At 39.3% G+C, this 25,845-nt stretch overlaps 2 protein-coding genes and 1 long non-coding RNA gene across 3 annotated transcripts; 2 read left to right on the plus strand and 1 right to left on the minus strand.

The window, feature by feature from the left end:
* Positions 1–4,877: 4,877 nt before the first annotated feature.
* On the plus strand, positions 4,878–7,807 carry LOC117498503. The gene is made up of 3 exons (XR_004557583.1): positions 4,878–4,966; positions 7,146–7,223; positions 7,336–7,807. It is a non-coding gene; the product is annotated as an uncharacterized LOC117498503 (long non-coding RNA).
* An 8,669-nt stretch (positions 7,808–16,476) lies between these two features.
* On the plus strand, positions 16,477–22,103 carry f3a (coagulation factor IIIa). The gene is made up of 6 exons (XM_034150242.1): positions 16,477–16,645; positions 18,288–18,399; positions 19,216–19,409; positions 20,063–20,238; positions 20,328–20,496; positions 21,713–22,103. Exons 1-6 carry the CDS (start codon positions 16,582–16,584, stop codon positions 21,763–21,765), a joined length of 768 nt encoding a protein of 255 aa, XP_034006133.1. The 5' UTR covers positions 16,477–16,581; the 3' UTR covers positions 21,766–22,103.
* A 784-nt stretch (positions 22,104–22,887) lies between these two features.
* Positions 22,888–25,501, minus strand: acp5b (acid phosphatase 5b, tartrate resistant). The gene is given in 7 exon segments (XM_034150813.1): positions 22,888–23,501; positions 23,580–23,726; positions 23,998–24,189; positions 24,736–24,863; positions 24,992–25,063; positions 25,065–25,183; positions 25,371–25,501. Coding segments are annotated over 7 exon segments (771 nt in total). The 5' UTR covers positions 25,447–25,501; the 3' UTR covers positions 22,888–23,464.
* Between the last annotated feature and the right edge of the window lie 344 nt (positions 25,502–25,845).

Genomic DNA, 25,845 nt, shown 5'->3' on the forward strand with positions numbered 1-25,845 from the left:
GAAATAACATTATGAGATAGAGTGGATCATTAAGAAGGATCACAGAGCTTGGATGTTGACCATCAAATATCCAATACTTTATGAATTGGTTAGTGGGATTTTAGCAAATCATTTACATGCACAAAAACCTTTAAAACACATTACAGGAAAGGGAAAACCCCAAAAAGCAGAATAGGGCCTCTTTTAAAAGCAAGACCTGTGTCTAAACCGTGTATTTTTCACCATGCCATGCTACAGCATTGCAGGTATGTGAGAATGTTCACACCCTATAGCAAACTCCACTAAACATTTACCATAGTCAGCTATTATATACAGTCAAAACGTTAGTCATGCACTAAATGTGATACTTGTAACAGGAAAGTTCCAGTGGCGAAAGTGAGCAAAGTAAAAAGTATAAGTGTGCATGAAAACTGTAGTGATCTTCCAAATATATGTAGCCTATTATGCACATGCCTGTTAGTGACTGCACCTCTAGAAATAACAGCGCTGCATAAACATCAGTGACTTATTAAACTTGTTCCACCCTGTCACTTTTCACAAGCGGAGAAAGATGAGCATCGCATGCTGAGCGAATATCAACTGGTTTTACCACTTTTGTGTTGCAAGGGACATGTCGCAGCTTTTCAGAGCTGTCTATTCACCTATTGTTCCACCATCGAGGAAATATCAAATGTCTCGGGTTCTGCTTTATTTGAGTTAGACAATGAAAATCATTCGTTAATCTCACAGTGATCAAATGACTACGTATGCTGTGGTGGTATTGGGTATCTTAATCTGAGGGTTGGAAGGGTTACTTTATTTATTCCGTTACTAGTTACCAGTCAAATAAATACATAATTCCCATGACACATACCTTGACTTGGCATCCTTGGTGTTTTCTTACTTCTTGTTAGAACAGGGTTAGGCCAACACAAAGAAACCTACTGAACTTGGTCAATACGAACATGAAGTCAAGTCGAGGAAGAGAAAACAAACAAGAAAAATTAGCGAGAGTTGAGACTGAGGCCGGATTCAAGTGTTCTTCTGGTTCAGGGCCCAGACTGAATATTTTCAGTGAAGCACTCATGTTTGCACATGAAAGCATGTGAAAGGTTGTGATCTAAATGTCTGGACCACATCTGGCTGCTCTCCAGACAGCCTCAGAACTATTCAAATTGCCCCCGAACAACCCTGATAAGGTCTTTCAGCGTTCAATTGTCTCCGTTATTAATCCAACATCTGGAACAACACAGCCAAAATGGTCAACTATGCCAGATTACAGGACATGCTATGTGTTGCTCTCTGAGGGAGGGGGTTTGTGCTGTGAGGCTCCTGCTGACATTACTTTGGTGACTCTGTGGATCAGAGTCGCTGAATGCTAATAAACATGAGGAATGAAGGAGTTCTGTTGTGTAACTCAACACTGTTGTTGCCAAATCCTTGTTTGGACGGCTGGAGAAAATGTTCCCACCGGCAGGGGAGGAAATAATACAAATATACTCCTTAATTAAAAGCCAGGTGAAATCGGTGCAAAAACAAAATAGCGTCGACTAGAATATTTGAAGCCATTTTTAGGACTCGCAGAAAAAAATAGAATGGGTAATGTTTTTTTCCAAGCTGTGTGTTCTTTTCACTTTTTATGTTTTATAGTATCTTTTCAAATGCATACAAGAAATCAGCTTCCGCAAGAAATGTAGTGGTAAACACGTCAGTGAAGAAATGTTCCACTGCCCACAAAGTTATTTTTGAACTTTGACTTGGTTTCCAAAGTCTATTAACACTTCCTTTTTATTGCACAGTTTCTCCATGCTTAATGTCACTATGTCATCTGATGGTCGCTTGATTGACAGGTGGCTCAGAAATGCATCCATGAAGAAATTAGGATTATGAGTAAGTAACAAAGTTAAAGTCCAATCACAACGCTTTTCAAATAAGTGATTTATGGATTAGAAATGTGTACATATGAAAAGGACTTAACAGTTCGTACAGTAACTCCCATCTTTACCCAGAGGAGAGGTCGGGAGGAGGTCATTCATGACACATTATTTTATTATTTGTACTGCTGTATATTTGGAGCCAGCTGACTTTTCGACAGGGTGGCCTCTGATTCAGAGTTTCAGAGTGACTCTCAGCTGGACTGAGATCTCTGCGGTTCTCGAGGAGCTTCAGATAACAAACAGAACTTTATATGAACTTGAGACGGCATTTTTGTTATCCCAGATGATTAGGTCGAGGCAGCAGAGAGTGGGAGTTCTGACTTTAAAGGATTGGTCGCATTTTAACACACTGATAAAAGTAACTTTGAGATTATATAATTGACTGGAGGCTGTATTTTCTCGGTTGTCCGTCCTATTCTCAGGGAAATGATATCTCAGGAATGTCAGGAGGGAATTTGGAAATTAGACTCAAGGATGAAGGTCAAGGGCACTGTGACACTCAAATGTGTTTTTTTTTGGACATAACTCAAGGATACAACCGCTAATTGTGACAATTTCACACAAACGAGAGGCAGTTGCTCTTGTTTTCTTTTGCTACCTAGATTTACAATGTGTCTTTTATTTACACAAGACATGTGAGTGAAGAAGCAATTTATATTGTAATCAGCCACTCCCCGGTTCAGGAGAGGATAATAATCTGTCCTCAGGGGAGTAGTTATTATCAACATCATGTTTACATTACACTGGAGCCTCTGGGCTACTTATTTAGTGATGTGCGCTAGTTCATACTAACTCTATCTGTCTCTGACAACATATGAATTTCGGCTGTATGTACAAAATTGACACTTAAACCATAATTTCGTATAAGATTGCGATATCCCATATGACATTACTTTTAATTGTCTCCATGGACCGGTGTGGCTGAGTTTTGCCTCCATAGACAGTGATGAATGTGTCAGTGTTGGCTGTAACTGAGGCCTTTAGATGGGACACGTGAGATATACATACTACTATTCAGTGAGTTCAGGTCAACAAACATCTTGTCATTAGTTCAGGAAAACGCAGTTCAATAGAAATGTGCCATCTTCTCAAATGTTATCATGACATCTTCGTCACAGATTTGACAGTAACTAGTAAAAGTTATTTTGGTAGAATATAAGCGGTTCAGTGGAAATGCTGTCCGAAGCATTTTACTGGAAGTCAAACATCCTACAGTCTGCTACTGTACGTCACTGTCTGGGCGCGTAAAGGAACCGCAAGGAGTGAACCAGTCTTACATGAAACTTTCCCATCTGGAGCTCCTGTGTGTACTTTAATTACTTTGACAGATATGTGGGACTTCATAGTGCCGGTAGTCCATAAACATGAAGTAGTTGCTGCATACACGCTTAGAAGTGGGGAATAAAGAGGCCCTATATTATATATTTATTTGAACTGCTGATATTTGACATGTCTATGAGATTTAAAGGCCCATCAGCAACTGATTTTGATCCAAGAAAACAGGGGAATATAAGAGATAACTCGTATGACAACTATACAGATGGTGAGTTACTGTCATGCTATCAGAAAATAGACAAAATACCAGAACCACATAAATCCCATTGTGTAATCTATGTCTCAAAAATTACAATAGCAGGTTATTTTGGTATTTCTTTACATCTAGTTATGAATTCATTTCCAAACAACTCCTTAGTCACATCCGCTGCTTCATGAGTTTTACAGTGGGCCCAAGCAGAAGTGGTTTCACAGCAGCGCACAGTGTTCCCAATGTTAACGGTCAATACAGATAACAGATTCAAAGGGAAATATGACTCTGTTCCCGTTTACTGTACAGGCGCTATCTCTGTCTGTATCCGTGCTGCCAGACAGACATCACAATACAGGTGTGTCTGCAGATACACAGTGACTCTGATTTCTGCATTGTTATGGGGGCAGACTAAACTCTGGAACTTCTGTGCTCTTAAAACTGAAAAGAAACAAGTTTACCGTTTGATCCAAACACCAAGAAGTGAGCTATTTGTGCTGAGATGTCACAATAATGAGTGATTAATGTTGTGTGGGTTGCAGCCAGTTCCCAGTATGTTGAGCAGGGTTAGGATTAGGGGGCGGATTGACCGTTATGCAAAGTTATGCAATTGATTTTAGGCTCCATGACCAAAGAAGGACACAAACACACATACAGTATGTCCAAGTAATCCTTTCTTAGGTTTTGTTTTGAAGAAATCTTTCATCACTGCTTTCCCCCCCCCCCAACACGTACAGTATCACTGCAAATTCATCATTCCTGAATCATGTTTGGGCGACTTCTTCTGAATGTTGCCAGTCACATCAAGATACGATTGGGTAATTCTGTTATTGCAGCAGCACAGGTTTATTTTTAAATCCATTTTTATTTATATTTTGCAAGGAATTTCATATGGAACAGATTTCGACAGGTCTGTTTACAGTTTTCTTAGACAGCAGTACTACAGATACATAGAGAAAGTAAAAGGTATACTAAAATAGGAATAGAATAAAACCAGAACGATACAAAAAAAGACAAAATGATAAAGTAGACAGTGGAATGAATAATCTACTGTATGTGATCATCTGATTGATTGTGTTTATTGATATCTTTATTATTCAAGATTCAAGGCTTTTATTGTCATTCATACACAGTGTAGTTATGTCGATGAAAATCTTAGGTCCCTTAATACAACTTTGAAAATAAGACATCAATTCAAACAAACTGGAATTATTCGTATTATGTGGACAAGGTGTATGATTGTCTGGCATGTGCACTCCTTTTTCTATTATGTATACTATAAACTGTTTCATCATCCGTTATCAGTCCTTTCTGCTTCACTGGCTTTGCTTCTGAAACAAGCTTTTGTGTTTGTCTGAACTCCGTGTCCTCTCCTCCTCGGGACACTCATTCTGAATTCCTGTACATGCCTCGTCCATAATCCCATTATCCCTCTGCAGGAACAGCGGTCTGCGGGCTCTCTCCCTATCTGATCCCAGTCCTGCTTGGTTTTGGAAACAAGGTGCAGACGGTCGTGTCCCTACAGGTGAGTATCCCACCTCTGCCAACCCAGCAACCTGCATACCAACGCATCAACAACCTCCTGCACATTCCTGGGCAAGCTGCAACAGCGTGCACTGTCCCACTCTGTGGAAGTGGAAATTCACTGCTTACACTTTGGTGCTGCAGTATTAAACACGACAACATGTGTTTTAAACAGTTGTGGGGAAAGTATTTAATTCCTTTATTTGAGTAAAAATAGAAATACTACGGTCTGAAAAAGCCTTGTGGAAAGTACAATTCCTGCATTCAAAATGTTACTTAAGTAAAAGTGAAAAAGTATTATCAGCAAATGTGCTTTGAGTTTCAAAAGTGAAAGTACTCATTATGTAGAATGTCTCTTTTCAAATTCGTATTATTATAGAATATTATATTGCTCCTTTTTATATACCTAACACATTTATTTAGGAGCATTTTTAATCTTGTAGTTTGTCAATGTTTAGCCAGTTTTAGACACTAAAAAAGGTATTGTGTTAAGTATTACAGCACTGGATCATATCATACTGGCACTGTGTTTTTTATAGGCGAACATGATAAAACAGAAAGTAAAAAGTGCAATATCTCCCCCTGAAATGTAATGGAGTAGAAGTATAAAGTAGCCTAACATGGAAATACTTATGTAAAGTAAAAGTATGTCAGAATACTTGAGTATTACTGGATTCGACACAGTCACGACTCTGTGTGTTTGTTGTGTGCCAAAAGGTGATTCTCCTTAACCTGAGCTATTGTTTTCTGAATTATGTTCCCAACACTTGGCTGAAAGAACAAACGCTGTGCCAGCCTTTCATCTGAGCACGAAACATACTGTACACATAATGTCCCGCCCTCAGGGAAATGCCTTCTCCAGTAATTTGTTAGTAGCATTTCATGGGTAATATTACTGGCTATACTTAAATCGCAGGATAGGATGGTGTGTTGATAGAACAGCTTGTTATCACGAGACGAGCCGGGCAGTCAAACTCATTACTGAAGCTGGATTAATGACTCCCTGCTTATTAAATAAATGTCAGTGAAGTAGATAAAGTAGTTATACCACAGTGTAGAAATACTTGCATTCAAGTACTATTTTAATTTTTTTTTAAACAATATGTTTAGTAATGTTTCATTCTTTTAAACAACATAGTTACAAGACACACCATACCTTACGCAAACTTATATTAAAAAAATGAAAAACAGGCAAAGACAAGACAGGATCTAATAAATAAAATTGAAATATATAATAAAAATACATTAAATGAAATAAAATAAAAATAAAAACAATTGGGCAGTAGCAACCGAAAAAGTGTACATGTTAACTTTTCCTTTCAACCAGATCGCTCTCATGGATTCTCATTGTTATTTCTTAGCATGTTTGACACATTAACATTCCCTAACAGTTGAGTAAACGGCATTCAAGTACTAGTAATGTATGTAGAATGCTATTTCAACAAAATATATCATACTTTAAATATAAGTGATGCATACATGCCTAATGTTGCAGCTTACAAAGGAAGATTTCAAATATGTTATGTCTCGGTAAAAATACACAATTATTTATCAATTAATAACATTTTTTAATTAATAATCTGATTAATAAGAAATGGAAATATTCAAGTTGATTTCAAGTTGCACAAATGTGTATATTATGTTATAAAATACCATATAACACCCCACCACTGACGAGAGCATTATTATAATAATACTGGTGAATTCAGAAGAAGTGGAAGTACCAGCAGTCCTGTGTTGAAAGTGGAAATGTACCTGTTAGGTGCAAACCCTAACAGGAAGTGGACGTTGTGATTTAAACATGAGTTGAATAACATCCTGAGTAATTTCGTCACTGCTGTTTTGGTGACTCTGCGTCTAATGTTGTAAAATAAATATTTCCAGAAGTCTTTTAAAAAAACAAAGAGCGATTTAATTCATTCTTGGCTACCCATATTGGTTCACGGTACTTACTTGTGTTTTTACTTTAAAATCCGGATAGGAAATTATAAATTGTTAAATATGATCTGGGATGTTGCTGAACTACCAGTATCAACAGGAAATGCACTTTTAATAAAAGCTAAACAAAAATAACAGCACCAAAGTGGAAGATGACATCAGTCGCACTTCCCTCTGATATATAATGTTTCCCTGATGAGTCCTTACGTGCGAACTAGCATGGTTTGCTTTCTGTTTTGCAGAATTATGTGGATTCCCTGAACTGCAAACTGCTTACAGCTCGTAAAGAAGGAAAATGGAGGCATAACAAAAGACAAAAAGTAAGAATAAAACTTGAAAAGCAAGTAAAGAAAATCTATTAAAACGATACCATAAGTGTTTTTCTCAAATGAAGAGACGGTTACAACTAAAAGCAACTCTTGTTTATCTCAGTTTTTAGATGACGACATTCATTTAAACGGTGCAACCAAGGACATGTGTCTTGTGCATTTACAAAGACTTGTCCTGGCAGGTTGGCAGAGTTTTGCCCATAAAGCACCCTCCTGGCACCCTCCTCCTCCGTCCACAGGGAGGTCGGGTGGTCTGACAGTGAGCAGGACTCTGCAGCCTCTCACCCACAGGGAGGTCGGGTGGTCTGACAGTGAGCAGGACTCTGCAGCCTCTCACCCACAGGGAGGTCGGGGGGTCTGACAGTGACTCTGCAGCCCCTCACCCACAGGGAGGGGATCAGACAGCAACGCTAAACAGAATCCAGCGTTGTCCCTGTGGAGCTGGAACTGCTGAGGTGTGAGATTCCCTGCAGGGAGACAATGCCTGAATGAAGAGCGAGAGGAACTGTATGGGAGGCCTCATGCATTGATGCAACTCTCCCAAATACCCAGGAATTCAAGGAGGTTTAGTCCTGTTTTCAGCCAGTGTTGCTACACATGTTTCACCAGAAGAGTATTAATAAATGATTTGATAAATGACTAACCCGAAGAGTTTTTCTTTATGATTTCTGTCTACAATACCAGCACTTTGCACAACTAAACAGTCTGCACATTATTGAGCCATTCGGCGATGCTAGGTTTGGGTTCACTGTTTTCAACATGGTGGCATGTCTTTGCTGTTGTTTCAGAGTTTGACTTCCCTTTGCTAATTTCTAAATCTAAGATACAAAGGTTAAATGTGCCTCTTCCTTCACATTGCATGGAAGTGAACAGGAAATCGTGCCCTAATCGTTGGGCTGTACCAATCGCAGGAAGTGAACAGGAAATCGTGCCCTAATCGTTGGGCTGTACCAATCGCAGGAAGTGAACAGGAAATCGTGCCCTAATCGTTGGGCTGTACCAATCGCAGCCTCTCAAGCCAAGCGCATTTAAAACACTATTTAAAACAGTTGTATCAGGAACTGACCCTATACTTACGAATAATGATGAACAACAGAGACTTTTTATGTCATTAATCCAGCCTTGTATTGATTTCTAAGTGACCCATATAACAGAAATGTGTGTTGGCAGGTTGGCAGGTTGGCTGACTGTGCGGAAAATTGAGTCCAGGAATGCAAACCCAGTATGTACTCCTTATCGGTCATCAAGTGGCTGATTAGCAGCCTCAGTGAGGACGCTGCACAATGCTTAACCATTTCAAAGCTGGAACAGGAACCGTTCTACAAAGGAACCATTTGGTCACCAGTAATGTGTGGATAGGATGTTTTCAAAAGGAGATTCCTGCACCCTTACTGCATGGACATTGGTTTTGTGCTACTAGATTTGAAAAATACCTAAATGTGTTGTGATGCAATTCATTCCTAGGACTGTTGAAGATCAGACGTATCAGAGAAGCACAATGTGGGTTAACTTGAAATGAACTCTCATTTTAAATGAGCACTTTCCCTTGTTGGATGTGCCTAAAGGAATACTTCCATACATTTTAAATTAGCTACTGTTTCCAAATATGCACGAAACCTTATCTGAGTACACATCTTATACATGTTGGTACTTGTTACATTAATCTTCCAACATTTTGCTTCACTCTAAAAGTCCAAATGAGTGCAGCGAGTCAGGCTTTAGTAAATAGCAAAACAGGAAGCCTAGGTGACGCCCAGTCTCACAGGCCTTAGTCTTTCAAAACATTTCCCCAGAAAAGAATCTAGGAAGAGTTTCCTTCTCCTTGGACCTTCTAACACGAGAAGATGGCACACCGTCAGAGAAACTCCCGGGTCAAATACAATAGAAAATTATTCACAGCTGTATGTGTTTGATTTGGAGCGACACAATGTGGTATCAGTTATGGGTCTTGACATCAGTTAGTAATAATATTTCAAAATGACATTGTTTTGGGACAAGGGAAGTATTAATCGCAACAAACTTTTACTGATATGTGCTGGGTCCAGGCTCAAGGGCATATGGCACTCTCAACTCTTTCCAGCACATGCCAGGGCCCTGCCTGCCAGTAGCTTTGCCGATATCTGTGTTGATAGGTAATAGATTAAGAGCGGTAAATCAGTTTAGAAACAGGAAGTGCTCAAACGTTTGTGTGAGGTTATCAAATTTAGCAGTGATTCCATGTCAGCCACAGCTTGTCACAAAATGTTTTACTGATAGTGTATTTAACAAACTTAAACTAGCTTTATTAAATGTCAGGTCTTTGGCAGGAAAAACATTTTTAATCAATGATTTTATCACTGAGCACAATCTCGATTTTATGTTTTTAACGGAAACTTGGATTGAACAAAATAACAGTGCAGCTGTTCTTATCGAATCAACCCCTCCCAACTTTAGTTTTATGAGTCAGGAAAGAATGCATAAGAAAGGGGGTGGAGTTGCTATTTTGTTCAATGATTCCATTTCAATGCAGGAAGACATCTTATGGGGACTTTGCTTCTTTTGAATATGTGGGCCCTTCAGCTGAAATGCTCCTCTCGAGCTCTGTTCCTAAATATCTATAGACCACCCAAATACTGTGCAAGCTTTTTTGATGATTTTACTGAACTGCTGTCTATAGTGTGTATTGACTTTGACCGTTTAGTCATTGTTGGTGATTTTAACATCCATGTTGACAACCCCCAGGACAGAGGGGCTAAAGAACTGTTTTGTGTTCTTGATAACTATGGACTGACTCAGCATGTGGCGGAGCCCACGCACAATAAGGGGCACACTCTGGACTTAATTATCTCAAAGGGTCTGAATATCTCAAAGGTTGTGGTGACTGATGTTGCACTCTCTGATCATTCCTGTGTTTTCTTTGAGAGCTCTATTTCTGTTCACAAAAATGTTCAGAAAGAGGGTAACCACAAAGCGATATTTAACTGAAAATACTAGGGAAATGTTTACTCATAATTTCTCATCCACACTTGCCCCTGCTAACATCTCAGTAAATGAGCTAGTAGATCATTTTAATTCAAAAATTAAAAATGTTATAGATACCATTGCTCCAACTAAGGTAAAGGAAGTGATTAGCAAGAAAATATCTCCATGGAGAAAGGCCATGACCGTGAGAACAGAAAAAAGAGAGTGTCGAAAAGCTGAACGTAGGTGGCGAAAAACAAATCTCCAGGTTCACTTTGAAATCTATAAAGAGAGACTTGGCCTTTATAATTTGGAATTGAAAAACGCACGACAGTCTTTCTTCTCTGACATCATTACCAAAAACAAAAACAACGCACGTGCCTTGTTTGCTACCGTCGACAGACTAACTAACCCCCCAGTGTCAGTAGCCTCTGAATTTCTATCCACCAGGGCGTGCAATGATTTTGCCTCCTTCTTCACTGACAAAATTCAGAAAATTAGACAAGCAGTCAGTGCCTCTACATCAGGTACAGCAAATGTTTTGTCCCTATGTCCACCTAATATCAATTCAAACACCATGACACAATTCCATCAGATTAATGGTAAAAACTTAGAGGACATTATTCAACTTCTGAAATCCTCCTCCTGCTGCCTTGATATTATTCCAACAGGATTTTTTCAAAGATGTTTTTCCTTGCATGGCCTCAGATCTACTTCATATAGTAAACACATCTCTTCACTCAGGTATTTTTCCAGAGGCCCTGAAAACTGCAGTCATTAAACCGCTCTTAAAAAGAATAATCTAGATGCCTCAGTAATGAACAATTACAGGCCAATATCAAACCTGCCATTTCTAGGTAAAATCATTGAAAAAGTAGTATTTCAACAGTTGAGTAACTTCTTGCATTTAAATAACTGTTTGGATGTGTTCCAGTCAGGATTTCGTCCAAACCACAGCACTGAGACTGCTCTTGTAAAGGTCTTCAATGACATCCACTTAAACACAGACAGTGGCAGAACTTCAGTGTTAGTATTATTAGATCTCAGTGCTGCATTTGACACTGTTGACCACAACATATTACTAGACCGACTAGAAAACTGGGTGGGACTTTCGGCAACAGTTCTAAATTGGTTTGAGTCCTACTTAAAGGACAGAAAAAAACTTTATTTCTATAGGTAATACACATCTGAGTTGACAAATATGACATGTGGGGTACCTCAAGGCTCCATCTTGGGGCCTCTTCTCTTTAACATCTACATGCTACCACTGGCTCAGATAATGAAAAACAACAAAAATAAGTTACCATAGCTATGCGGATGACACACAAATTTACGTAACAATTTCACCAGGAGATTATGCTCCAATTCAAAACACTGAGTAAGTGCATTGAACAAATCAATGACTGGATGTGTCAGAACTTTCTTCTCAATTAAACAAAGATAAAACTGAGGTAATGGTTTTTGGAGCCAAGGCAGAACGTATAAAAGTTAGCGCTGAGCTTCAGTCTGCAATGTTCAAAACAACAGATAAAGCCAGAAATCTAGGTGTAGTCATGGACTCTGACCTGAGTTTCAACAGTCACATTAAAACAGTTACTAAATCAGCCTACTATCACCTAAAGAACATATCTAGGATTAAAGGACTAATGTCACAGCAGGATTTGGAAAAACTTGTCCATGCTTTTATCTTCAGTAGACTCGACTACTGCAATGGTGTCTTTACAGGTCTCACTAAAAATCTATTAGAAAGCTGCAGCTAATTCAGAACGCCGCTGCTCGAGTCCTCACTAACACTAAGAAAGTGGATCACATCACTCCTGTTCTGAAGTCTTTACACTGGCTTTCCTGTGTGTCAAAGAATAGATTTCAAAATATTGTTGCTGGTTTATAAAGCTTTGAATGGTTTAGGGCCCAAAATACATGTCTGACCTACTGCTAAATTATGAACCATCCAGAACTCTCAGGTCTTCAGGGACTGGTCAGCTTTCTGTCCCTAGAGTCAGAACTAAACATGGAGAAGCAGCATTCAGTTATTATGCTCCGAATATCTGGAACAAACTCCCAGAAACCTGCAGGTCCGCTGCAACTCTTACTACTTTTAAATCCAGGCTGAAGACTTTTCTTTTTGCCGCTGCTTTTAATTGAACTATTCACATCTTAAACTGCACTGTAACTTTTAACTTTTATCCATGTATTTTTTCTTTTTTTTCTTTTAATGTTTATTTTATTATCTTTCCTTTTTAATGACTGATTTTAAATGCCTTTTTTAAAATGTCTTCCATTTTTGTAAAGCACTTTGAATTACCTTGTGTTGAAAGGTGCTATATAAATAAACTTGCCTTGCCTTGCCTTGCCTTGCCTTGCCTTGCCTTGCCTTGCCTTGCCTTGCCTTGCCTTGCCTTGCCTTGCCTTGCCTTGCCTTGCCTTGCCTTGCCTTGCCTTGCCTTGCCTTGCCTTGCCTAATCTTGATTACTGTTGACTTACTGTCGAAAAGGATGTAGGGAAACAACGGAACACATTACTTTTATAGTTGATATCCTCAAAGTATTTCATCTTCTAATGTGTGTCCTTTGACCATTTGTTTTAACAGCAACTCAAAGATGCATTCACAACTCTCAGAAATATGTAAATACCTCAAGTGAATGGAGGTGATTTTCTGATAGAAACTTATTTTTTCTAAATGAAACCTTAGTGCACATAGAATACTTTCAGTCACGAAAAATGTAAACGTATCCAAAGACTAAGGCTGGTGGTGATGGGGAGACCGGACCATATGAGTCATTTTATAACCCATTTCTCATTTATTTGCTGAAGGTTGGGTGTAACTACAGTAGGACTTAGGAGTTTTATTATGTTGTAAAACACACAGTATGGGAACTGGGATCAAACATTAATGTTGAAGTGTTGCCGTAGTACCCAAAACGTCAACCTTTAGTTTCAAAACGTCCGAACAGTTACTCATCCATATTCACACTCTCATTCATATTCACACACCTCATTCATATTCACACACTCATTCATACTGTGCTACTGTATTGATGATGAGGCATTTTCCAATGACTCACTTCTGTGTAAACCATGACATAGGGGGTAAAAAATGACCGGAAAAGCTGTATTTTGGACACAACTCATGTGTGACTGATTGTAACAGAGACACTTATTCGTACAAGAGATGTTGAATTTGAGTATTCATACGCTGAAAATATGTCCTTATATGGGGAAGACAGGCGAATAAAGACACATGCATAAATTAAAAACCTGGAACCCTGGGTTACGTCATCTTGTTTTACTGACTTCTAGAATGTATCTTTAGATCCTCCTGACTTTGATTCCAACACACCTGATGTGGTTAACGAGCCCTTAACGAGCTCCAGCTGTTGATAACGAGCAGCACACAGACAGCTTCAGGAGAGGTGAGGAGGGGATATTGATTCATGTATTTCTTTGATCAAACTACAGCCAGAAACAACGTTAAAACACGAGGGTTTGAATGCAAAAGCAGAGATGGCGTTGGCACAGATGAATGGACTGCAGCGGAGCATAGCTAATGCTTTTCATGGAGTTAAAAAGACTTAATCTCACGTTTGGGATCTAACCATGACTAACACAGTAGCCTTTGTGTTCTCGGATCTATTGCCCGCACTTCATTCCTGCCATTGCCCATTAATGTGTTGATTATTACAGTAAAAAGTGAAGTGTACGAACACTGGCTGCTCCTTTCTTTCCTTCCAGGGAAAGGCCTGGGAAAGTAATTAAGCCCTGACTGTAGCATCATCTGAAATAATAGACGCAGAGGCCCGATGATCTCATGCCTTTTTGTATGTCTATAATGCAAAGGACCAGAGTAGTAATTGCAGTCCAATACTGTTGTTGTTGATAACTGTGTTAGGACTTTAGTGCTAGGAAACACCACAACATATGAAGAGACAGGTAATGTGTTGTATGAGGAATAAAGCCCGCAGTCAACAGTGTCTGGGAAACTTGAAGCTTTATTTCCACTAGTGGTAATCTTGTCATCCATTACGCATGACTAGTCAACCAGCTTTGACCACGTTGCTCTGTTAGCTAGATAATTACAGGGAGCATAGGAAAATATTTTTAAACAAAAAACAGGGGTTTTATTTGCTCTACTCTTTAATTTTCCATGCTTTTAAATGTAAAAGTGAGCCAGCGACTCTGAATGAAATATGAGTCATGTGTGTTAGCCTACATGTGTGTGTGTACGTGCTGGAAGCTCTCACTGTGCTTTTATGAAGTGAAAAGAATTGCATTTGCATTCAGTCCTTCCCGTCAAAGGGGTTCTTTGGTATTAAAGCCACAGTTGACCGTGCGACAAGTGGGCCCCTTTTTTCCAGAGAGGGATGGGGGGGAGGGATAATGAAGCGGGACAAGCTCTGGCACAATGCCACTGCAGGACAGTATTCCCAGCCAGCATTGAATTACTAAAAAAAAATAGCCACTGTTTTGCTTGTACGAAACACTGAATATAAATGATCCCTGAACATTTTGCAAAGCATGTAATAACGTGTTTTCATAACTTCTGAATTGATTTAATCTTCATGTGAAAATCAACTTGCCGAGACATCATGTAACATCAAGTGTGATTGATACAGTTTCTATAAACACATTTGTTTTTCTAGTTTCCGTGTGTCTGGATATTTAGCATGCCTCTAAACAACAGCGTCTATATTTAAACCTCCCCTTCACCCACTGAAGAGGTCTGAGGAGATCCTGACTCACACTCTGAGCTGAGTCTGTCAGATCCCCAATGATGTGATCACGAGAGATCTAATAAGGTTACTGGGGGGCCGAGAGTATATATAGTGATGTGGTCGGCATACCACTGCAAAGCATGTCATCTGTCCTTTAAACCATGACTACACCACCGACGACTTTACTACTGAAGAATGGGAGAAATGTGTCAACAAAGCGTGCTGCCTGCTTCAAAAGATAGATGGTGGACGTAAAGTCTCTAGTTTCAAGTGAGCACATCATCCTGGAAAAAAAGTGCCATTTATTTATCTCTGTTTGTCTAAGCAACTGGATGTGGTCTATATCAAAACTCAAGCACTCCTTGTGTGTTGATCGGTGAAGATAAAGAGAGAATTATAAAAGCTCTTCATCTTGGCTCGGGTTTATCTGTTGGCTCTTGACTCATAAACCTGTGCCTCGCCTTTAAGTAAACTTTGATCTCAGGCAATGTAAAAGGTGTTGTGAAATGGGCGTGGACAGGATTGCTGAGAGAGAAATACAGTTTTTGAACTGTATTTCTCTCTCAGCAATCCTGTCCACGCCCATTTCACAACACCTTTTACATGATCATGATCTTCAGGCTTTGGCCTGAAGATCATGACCCAATGAGAACTATGTACCTTTTATTATAATGATATGTTCCAAAAAGCATACAGTTATTTATGTTGGGTGGAAGTTATGCAGCAATAGTCCCATTGATGTTTGAATTGTTTCAACACAAGAACAGGCATGAAACTCTCCCAGTTTAGTCAGCACTACAAACAGTGAGCAAAAACATAAATCTACTTGTAGAATACAAACAAAGTGAGCTGCAAATCCTCCTGCAGAACTGACGGGGGAGGTCCGGGGTTACGCTTTATAACAAAATATATTTTAGATTTATGATGCATTTTGGCGAGTCTGCGTTAGTTTGAAAAAAAGTGTTCTGATTGAATAACTGATATCATGATAAAAACTGGCCTGTACCCACCATTGAGGACCCTGAAGTGCAGATATGGTGGGTGTTTAATTAGATTACTTAACAGACTTACGACACAAATGTATTTTAATGTGTAATCTTTAAGAAATCTGGAATAATTGGATGTTTTATTTTGTTTTTGTGAAGCCATCTGAACTGCTTTTGTATGATATGGTGCTATAGACATTTGAAACATTTGAAAATAATTATAATTAATAATAATACTATCATTTCCATAATAAATATTCGTCAGAGCCAGGATAACACATGTATTTGTTTACATGATATGTAAGATTGGAAAGCGTTTTAACTATTACATTATCAGTGTTTAAATACCCTAATCTTACTCATCTTGCCAGACAGACACATTAGTCCATCGCAGAAAATGCCAGGTCTGTTACTTTGCATTTAAAGCACGGATTGCTCTGCCTCCAGGTTGAGTTTTGAGTGGAAATTGTTGTAATTCAGGAGAAAACCTTTGCATCCGCTGGATGAGCTCAGAGGGACAGGCACGCTCTGTGTCCCCGTCTGGTGACGTCAGCGCCGGCGCTCCTTATATGGACTCGCGCCTCGCTCTTACAGTAGTATAACCAGTGGGTCGTTGTCAGAGTGGACTGAGAACCGAGAGGATTTACACACAACACACACCGAGATCAGAGCCCACAGACACACACTCTGAACCTGGACTACATTACCGACATGGTGACGATCAGACTCCCAGCGGCGCTCTTTGTGATTTTTCTCCTCACACACTCTGCCTCAGGTGAGTCCTAGCAGCTCATACACTATTGTCCTATTATTGGATTACATGCAACTTTAGTAAATAATGTTGGATTATTTTGTCTCTGATTTTTCCCAGCATCAATAGCAAGGTGTGATTTCAGTGACTGTAATGTGATGGTATGGGGAGTATGAGAAATTATAGTCGATATTAATAATAAAAAAGCTGCATTACAAATATTATACAACATGATAAATAGGTAAAATCATAAAATGATAGTGTTGCAATAAGAAAATGTGTGGCTTTATATTTTTGTCATTCTGTAGAAACATCAAGGCATACTCTGGCTTTGCAGAATCTTATCTTTTTTTTATTCACTTATTATCTATATACAGATATCGTTTTTCTTCGTCAGAAATGCCTGTTCATATTTTCTTCTATCACTTTATTGAGTTTTAAGAGGTGTTGTAGAGCAGCTGTTCACACTAGGGCTACCTCATGTGCAGTTACCAGAGGCTACTTTAGTTTTTATAACAATTTATTAGAATTATATTAGTTATATTGAGTACATTTAACAATATGTGCTGCAATTGAGAGATTGTGAAAAGTAGTTGAGACAGAGACTAATATAAATATTTAATATATACGTTACCATTTCAATTTAAGAATAGCTGTAACACTTTAATGTGCACGCTCCGTTTGTTACCTTAAACAGTATCAGCATTTTTGCAAATCATTGGTTTTGCCACAACATGGAAACTAGAAAAGTTAGGGGATTGTATCTGACCGTGGGACTGACCAGTTTCTAAATCTGGGATCCATTCAGATTTTGGGAAACCCCGGGCAGCCTTTAAACCCTCTGTGCAGGAACAACTTTCTCTTGTGGGTCCTTCGATGCTTAACTAACTTGGAGTTTGACCAAAACAAGTTTTAAAGACTGTGTTTGGAAACATGTTATACTGACAGTCAGCTGTTGTCAGTCCATACAAATATATAACCACAAATCTCTTATTTACATTAGTGGGCGTGGTGTTTTTTCACATTGTAAACCTGGTGAATTAAACACATATCTGCTTCTCAGATCATGGTGTGATTTCTCTTTCGAAAGTATGTGTGACCCTTAATGTTTAGACCACATGTCTGAGTGTATGCTGACATCAAAACACTGGAGTTTCCACAGCTTTTTCCTCAGGAAGCACCAGTCGTTTCACTGCACATGTTTATCAGATGCATTTTAGCAAGTGACCTATTTATGGCATTGTTTGTTGGGATGTGCGGCTTCATCTCATGGGAACAAAATCTAGAAACAGATCAAAAGGAAAGGGTCTATAATTGGCTTGACCCCTGCTTGGAAGGAAAACCAAAAGGATCATAGGATGTTTAAAGTGTTTTTTTGCAAGCTGACGAGCTATGACATATTTCTCATGCCAGGCAAAGTCAAGAAGTCCTTTGTATATGCAATTACGTTTTAAAATGAACATTGTAGCTGTTGATGAGGATGAATTACAGAAGTGTTGATAACTAGGTTTGGTGGTTGTACTAAAAGTTGTGATGATGTCCATTCATTTGTTGATGTATAGAAAGTATTTGGTATTGTATACATCAGTGATGATAAAATACTTTTGATGTATTGCTTTCTAGCTAAATGTGATATAGCATATAACACGTCCTCTTTCATTTTCAGGCTCCTATCCCCGAGCACAGAATGTCACTTGGAGATCCACTAACTTCAAAACCATTTTGACTTGGGAGCCCAAGCCCTCAGCGAATTACTCCTACACCGTGGAGTTCTCTGCGTAAGTACTGCACTTGCATCCTTAGAGAACATTACCCTTAATTTCCATCTTATTGTATTCCTCTAAAAGACACATTAGGGTTGTCAGTAAATCCGCTAAAGTGCTCTCTCCCTGACGTGGCCGCTGAGTAACCTTGAGAGATAAATGGCAGCAGGACACGATAAGAACCAGTTATTGATCCAGTTTGAGATTATACTGGAATGTCGATTTCAAGCCAGAGAAAGTAGAGGCAGCACACAGACATTATTGATTCAATAAGAGAAAAATGAATTAGGCAAGAACAGTACAATGCTACCTTTGTGGCTCACGTTAAAATTGTTGCTGTTAAGTCGTTAGAGAGCACAATATCTGCTGCGTCAGAAAACGTTAGTGTTTAGCCAGAATGCCCTGATTGGTTTCCGAAAATGATCATTTTAACAATCCATTCGTGGAAAATAGCATGGGCCAAACATGACTAGATGGATTTTTTCTAATGGAAACTTGTGGGACTTGCCGTGGGATTATAAATTGTGCTTTAAATCAGTTTCAATGGGAACATTTTTGTCTTTGAGTGTGTGCATTTTTGCTACACAGTTTAAAATAGATGTATCACAGGAGCTAAGGTGTGATACTTTGTGTATTAACACACCAAAATGACAAACAACAACTCACTGCTCCCCTCTATACTTATTTCTGATTATCATTCTTGTTCTCGATTCATTAAATAATAGTTCTTGTTATAACTTACAGAAACTCATTTTTTCTTTTATTGCTCGTCTGATGTCTGAGACAGTTTGTATCCATCGCTCATGTCATGTGACTGATCATCTGTTTCAGGATTGGCAGGGACAAGGAGAGGAACCCTCACTGTATCCGGTCCACAGCCACAATGTGTGACCTGTCCGTGTTCCTCACTGACCTGTCCGTCTGCTACACGGCGGACGTCCTCTCCACCCCCCTGCTGGGGGAGCTCACTGAGCTCACAGAGTTCCCCAACACCGCCTCGTCTCGCTTCTGCCCCTCCAAAGATAGTAGGTTCTTGTTTTTTTGTATTTTCCCTGTGTGCAGCACAGTTCTATCAAACACATTGTTCAGGCACATGTTCATGCAGATCAGCAGAGGGAAACAGCTGACACACAGCCAGAGAAGGAAGTGTCAGCGACTCAGTTTAAACATGTTTTTATTAGATTAGTCCCGCTTCTTATATCTACTGTTTGTTGTTGTTGTTTGCATAAATTACAGTGCAGAAGGAGGCAGAAAACCCCTTGGGCATATTTGAAGCCGCCACCTAAATAATGTTAAAATTCACAATGAACTTCCATAATAAATGCAGCTTCCCTGTTTGATGTAGCATTTCTAGCTACATTTGCTGTTTGACCTCTAAATAAAGGGGTTTAGATAAAGGCTGTAACTGATTATAGATATCATGACAATTTTCTTAAATATTGATATAGTTTGGTCTATATGTCTTTAGAAAACTGCTGCCAATCAAATAAAAAAGGCTTGTCCCAATTTCTGAGTGATGTTGTCAAATGTTCAATTTAGTATTATTATTATTCATTTAATAAAAATCAGCTGAATTGACAATTAAGAAGCTTAAACTAGAAATTCATGCTCCCTAATTTATCCATAGATCATTGTAGAAATGACGGACATACAAACTGACCCCCCTGTCTCTCCACAGCTGAAATAGGCAGACCTGACTTCAAGCTGACAAAAGACAAAAAGAAGACCACTCTGTATGTGTCCGACCCAATCACCGCCCTCTTCAAAGATGGCCACCAGCAGACCATCAGGGACATCTTCTCCGACCAGCTGCAGTATAAAGTCACCTACCGGAGAAATAAGAGCACTGGCAAGGTGAGTGACAGCAGACATTACAGTGTGCACCTCAAACACACAGTGAAAAGATGATGCTAACTCAATTCTTTCCTTCTGTGTGTGTGCAGAAAGTGTTGTACTCTAAGAGCAATGTGATAGAGGTGAAGGATCTGGACCAAGGGGAGAGCTACTGCTTCAACGTGCAGGCCTACATCCCCAGCAGAGACACGGACAAACAGCTGGGGGAGATGAGCCAGACGCAGTGCACCAAAGACGACAACCAGTCCATCTTCGAAGGTGAGGTCCTGATTCCCTGAGAGGTTGAAAACAGGAACAATGTGTCACTGACAAGTAGAAACCTGTGTAATAATCACAGTAATCACACATCAGACGTCTGACAGATACTTGTGTGATTTACTTGCAGACTAAAGGAACTTCAACACGATATATTTGCATGTTAGCGGTTAGATCCTTGTGCTTCTGTTGCTTCTTGCACACTGATTGTCATTTTGTACATTGGAGTGATATTCTATAACATGTGGGTGTCTAATTGCTCCTGTGCAAAATGCATGTATGCACACGTTTTGAGTATTTTTCACCACCTTTAAAGTGTCAGTGGAAAGGTGTTTGCTTATCTTTAAGAAGTAGATAGTAGATATTAAGTAGATATTGGTCGGACAATGCAACACTATTGTTGTTCAGATTTGTTCCGTATGGGAATAAACATGAACATTTATTAATTAACATTGCAAATCCAAATGCAGTTGTGTGAAAATGTTAAACATTAGCTGATAGTGGTAGATTTTCTTGTGTTTATTAGTGAAAATCTCCATATGGAACATTTTTGTGAAGGCGCTGAGATTCTTTTTTGAAATCCAACAGCAACCTCTTGTGGAAGCAATAAGCATTTATATTTGTGTAGGTGGTATATTTCCTGAAAGTGCCTTCTGGTGGTTAGCATTGCTTCAGTTAAATAAAAGACAAACAGAGGGGCCACCAAGCAATACAGACTTATACAAACACATATGTGATGCTGGGACGTTGGGATGACCCGATGACTCATGTCTCTTTGTTTGGATCATAAGAAATGCAACTCAGCAACACTCCCTCTGAGTGGGAGCTGATCGGTGTGTGTACAGTATGTGTGTGTGTGTGTGTGGGCTCCACCCTCAGGACAAAACCTCAACCTTACACAGAGTTTTCCTAAAGACATCTGAAGGAGAGAATCTTTTATATTATCTGTTTTTCTCTTGTTGCCAACGACTCCCACATTCAGTCCTAATGACAATTATATTCTAATATAGATATCTTAAGAGAAATATAGAAAACCAGCCTTTCACTTTTAGACCTTTGGCCTTACTTTTAGCGCGACCCTAAGGAAAAAGAATATTGCATCCTATTGGGGGATTTAGACTTTTGTTCTTGTGTATATTTCATTGTCTACTATCTTTTAAAAAGGTTTTTAATGTTAAGTAAAGCTCTTTAAAAGTAACGTCTTGTTTTGTCTCTGCAGTGTATTCAATCGGTGTGATCGCTGGGCGGCCATCTTCCTCATCCTGCTGCTGATACGGCTTCATCATCGCCATCACTGTGGTCTGCATCAAGCGTAGGAAAACGCTCTGCAGAAGAAAGAAGAAGTGCCACTCAACCGTGTATAGAGACACACACACACACACACACACACAGGGCAGATCTAATCCAGATTTCATGTCAAACACTGGAATCTATCCTTTAGTTTCTATGAAACTGCTTCTGAATATGTTGGACATATTTTATTTCTTTTTCACTTGATGCTGCCGAAAAAGAGACTTTAGAAACACTGTTTCAACACCTACTGTACATTCGTCGTCCTGCTGAACTGTAATATTTCATTCCTTGTTTTTATATCTGGTACTGCTGACTGTAGATAACACTACCAACTGATTTTATTATTTCATTTTTAAGTGTATTTTCCAACTTGAAACTTTTGGGAGACTTTATGGGAAATCAATCTAGATTATATTATTTTTGTATCTGATGCTTAATTTATTTGAACTGTGATTAACATATGTGTACATGATGTGATTTTTAGCTGTTTTATACTTCAGATTGTTGAGGATTATTTTATATTGTGGTGGAAATGTTGGAAATCTAATAAATATTTGCAGAAATTGTGTTGTTTTCATTGTCTCAAACTAGTCACTGATGTACAGGCTGCAGGGAAGAAGAATACAAACTAGGGAGGGACCATATATGATAGGCGTATTGGAGGCGTGTGGCGCAGTGGTTTAGTGCGCTGATCTTTGAATCAGAGGATAGCAAGTTCGAGTCCCACTGCAGTCAGCATGTCGTTGTGTCCCTGAGACACTTCACCCCAAATTGCTCCTGTGGGGATTGTCCACAGTATTGAGTATGTAAGTCGCTTTGGACAAAAGCGTCTAACAAGTAACATGTGATGTAATATATAGATTTCCAGCCACTCTGCACCAAAGGTTCTGGTAGAAAGGAAGAATAATGAAGTTATTGTTCGACTAACCTGTTTTTGTTATGGCCTTCATCAGGGTCATAAAACATTACAAAGATTATTTAAAAAGACAGGCAGCTAAAGTAATCATATTCCATAGGTTATTCTTTCTTGCTTTATATTTTGATATGTCCACATTACTTTGTTTCTCCACAAGGTGCCTTCAAAGAAAGGAAAAGCTGAAAAACCTTTTGAAAAAAACATTTTAATTACATTGTAGGTTTTTGAGTGCAACAAGAAACATTCATTTACAGACTTTGATAAGAAGTATTTTCCCATAAAAGGGAACCAATTAAGTCATACTGAAATAATACATTATACACATTTTGCATTGCTAATTAGAGCATTGTGGGATGCACACAATGCAATGTGTGTCAATATATAAAAAACATAGTGTAATATGTACACACTATACATAAAAAGTAGTACATGACTTTTACAAATACCCTGATTGTCTTCCTGAGTTTTACTGCAGAACACATGATTGATTTGAGTGTTGTATGTCTTTTAAAAATGGACCTTGAGTCTCTTCAATAAAGCTGATGATTGGTGCAGTCCCTCATGGCGTGCGTTTCTGCAGCTCCGCCTGGTACACACACTTCCCGTCTGTCTGCATGAAGCTGAGCATCATGTGATGCTTGCTGACCTGGAAGTAAGCCAGCCCCCCCACGGTGTGGTTCACAGGGCTGGAGTACAGCTGCCAGGACGGGGGGACGCTCCCTTTGTGAGTGGTGGCGGTGTCACTAACCGTCCCACTGCCACTCACTGCATAGGAACTCCCATCATCCTCTCTGATGAACTGTGGGAGGACGACAGTGTCAAAGGTGTAATGTGAATTTTGGGACACATTTCCACGTACACAGTATTGTTTGTGTACCTGTACTTGTGGTCGTGGCCGCTCAGGTACACCGTGACGTTGAACTTCTTCAGGAGGGGCCTCAGTCTTTTCTTCAGACAGGAAGTGGGTCCATGATGGCCGACGGACCACACGGGATAATGACCGGCCACCACGACATAGTCTGACCTGAGAGAAGGAATATATAGACACATGTACATTATTTGTAATTTATTTCAGTCGTAATAGTTTCATAATTAGTTTTCTACGTAGGATTTTGTTTTTTTATATAATATTTATTTATTTTCTTAATTCTTTTTTTCTCCTTTCTGTTTTTCCTTCACGAAAAAAACAAACTGCTTTCGCAATTTTTTGGCAATGACAAAATGTGCCACCGTCTAAATAATCTCACTGACTAGTTAGTGCCTTTTATAATTATTCTTATTATTCAGTGTCTCACTTGCTGCTGGCCAGTTTATCTGAGATCCAGCCCCACTGCTGCTCTGCGGCTGAGGGGTCCTCGGGTCCTGAAGGCTGCGAATGGTCGTACGTGTTCCCACACAACACCACGGTGTCGATCATCAGGACGCCCACCGACACGTTGGTGTGGGGGACAGCGAACTGCAGCTCGTAATACAGACCTGGGTAATTCCTACAAACACAAACAAGTTTTAAAGTTATATCAAATTATATATTGATAGAAAATATAGGAAGCAGGGTTTTGGGGTGCCAAATGTATTGATGATTTTACAATTTTGCGGCTGATATATATCATAATATTTAGCTCACTTTCACACATTTGATACAGAAATGTATGTGAAACAACCTGGTTTGTGTTATCGGCCGCTATGTTTGAATGTAAAAACATGTTAAATAAAAAAAAGAAACAATATTTTGTATTTTGATTCAAGATTGAGATTTAATTTTTACATACAGTTGTTAACAATTACATATATGTTTCTGACTGAGGAAGACGAACCAAATGTGAGGAAAGTGAGCTAAATATAAAAAAATGAGCTTGAAAAATATATATATATATATTTTTTATTAAGCGTCCCACAAGAAAATGTAGAAAGAGAATGCAACCACATTTTAAATTCATTATAATAGAAGGGTGGGAAGACTAATTATAAATTAAGTGCACAGTGGGATGCTTTTCATTCCTGTTTCAAATGAAATAATGTTGTTAGATATTTACCATCGCTTGGATTTGTTGGAGTAAGCGATCTGAGCGGAGATGTTGCCCCTGTGGTCGTGGTTTCCTGCAGTGAGGTACCATGGGATATCCAGCAGAGAGGCCTGGGAGAAAACCCCTTCATATGTGTACTGTGGATGAAAAATGTTCATTAGGCCTACATTTCTTTTAAATGTGCCACTGTATGGCTTCCATTGATATGACTTCTGCCTTATCACATATATGTCTCAACCCCACGGTGTTTGCTCAGTGATCTGACCTTAAAGCGAGGGTCGTCCACACTCTTCACACCGTCGAAGTAGAAGTGATCTCCCAGGCTGAGCACAAAGTCCCACCCCCTCGTTGCGGGCCAGCCTGTCCAGCTCCCCAGCCACAGCCTCCTCATGGGGGGTGTAGTACGGAGGCAGAGGAATACCCCCCCAGTCCCCGAGCACCACGAAACGCAGGGTGGCTGTGGAGAATCACAACACTGCTCTGTCACTTCCTCATTAGAGAGGTTTCAACACATGTGATTTACCTTCAAGATTTGATTGAGTCATACTTCCTGAAAAAATAACCTTGAAAGCTTCCTGATTGGAGACATTATAACGACATTATTTCATTTATATTTCCAGGCGTAACCCTGGCTCCTGCGTTACCTGGATCCAGAGTGTGTATTTGAGTCCAGGAGTGTTGTACGCAGAGCACCAGCAGCACACACCTCAGTCTGTCCATTACTTCTGTCTGTTTCTGCTCTGTTTAAAAGTGAAACCACACCACACATTGTGACATGTGACTTCCTACGGCAGGCGAGAAAAACAAGTTATTGGCTCGTGATCAACAAACTGAATGAGTTGTTGAATGCACGTTTCTGTAACAGTCACGCAGGTTCCATTGCGCAATATCACATTGACAGCTGGGAAAATGTACAAAACGATGACAAGACCGGCAAGTCAAGTGGCTCCATATAATTACAACTGTTCTCTCTGTGAAACTGCTTTTAGTTTGTACACCTGTATATCATGTGTATGTTTTTATCTTCATAATTGGCAGTGTTTTTTATTACATCACAACAATGATTTTACTCAAACGTACTCACTTTTTTGGATTGCGTGAGAGCTCTGGGGATGATTT

This window comes from Trematomus bernacchii, unplaced genomic scaffold (assembly GCF_902827165.1).
Source record: "Trematomus bernacchii unplaced genomic scaffold, fTreBer1.1, whole genome shotgun sequence".
Taxonomy (NCBI): domain Eukaryota; kingdom Metazoa; phylum Chordata; class Actinopteri; order Perciformes; family Nototheniidae; genus Trematomus; species Trematomus bernacchii.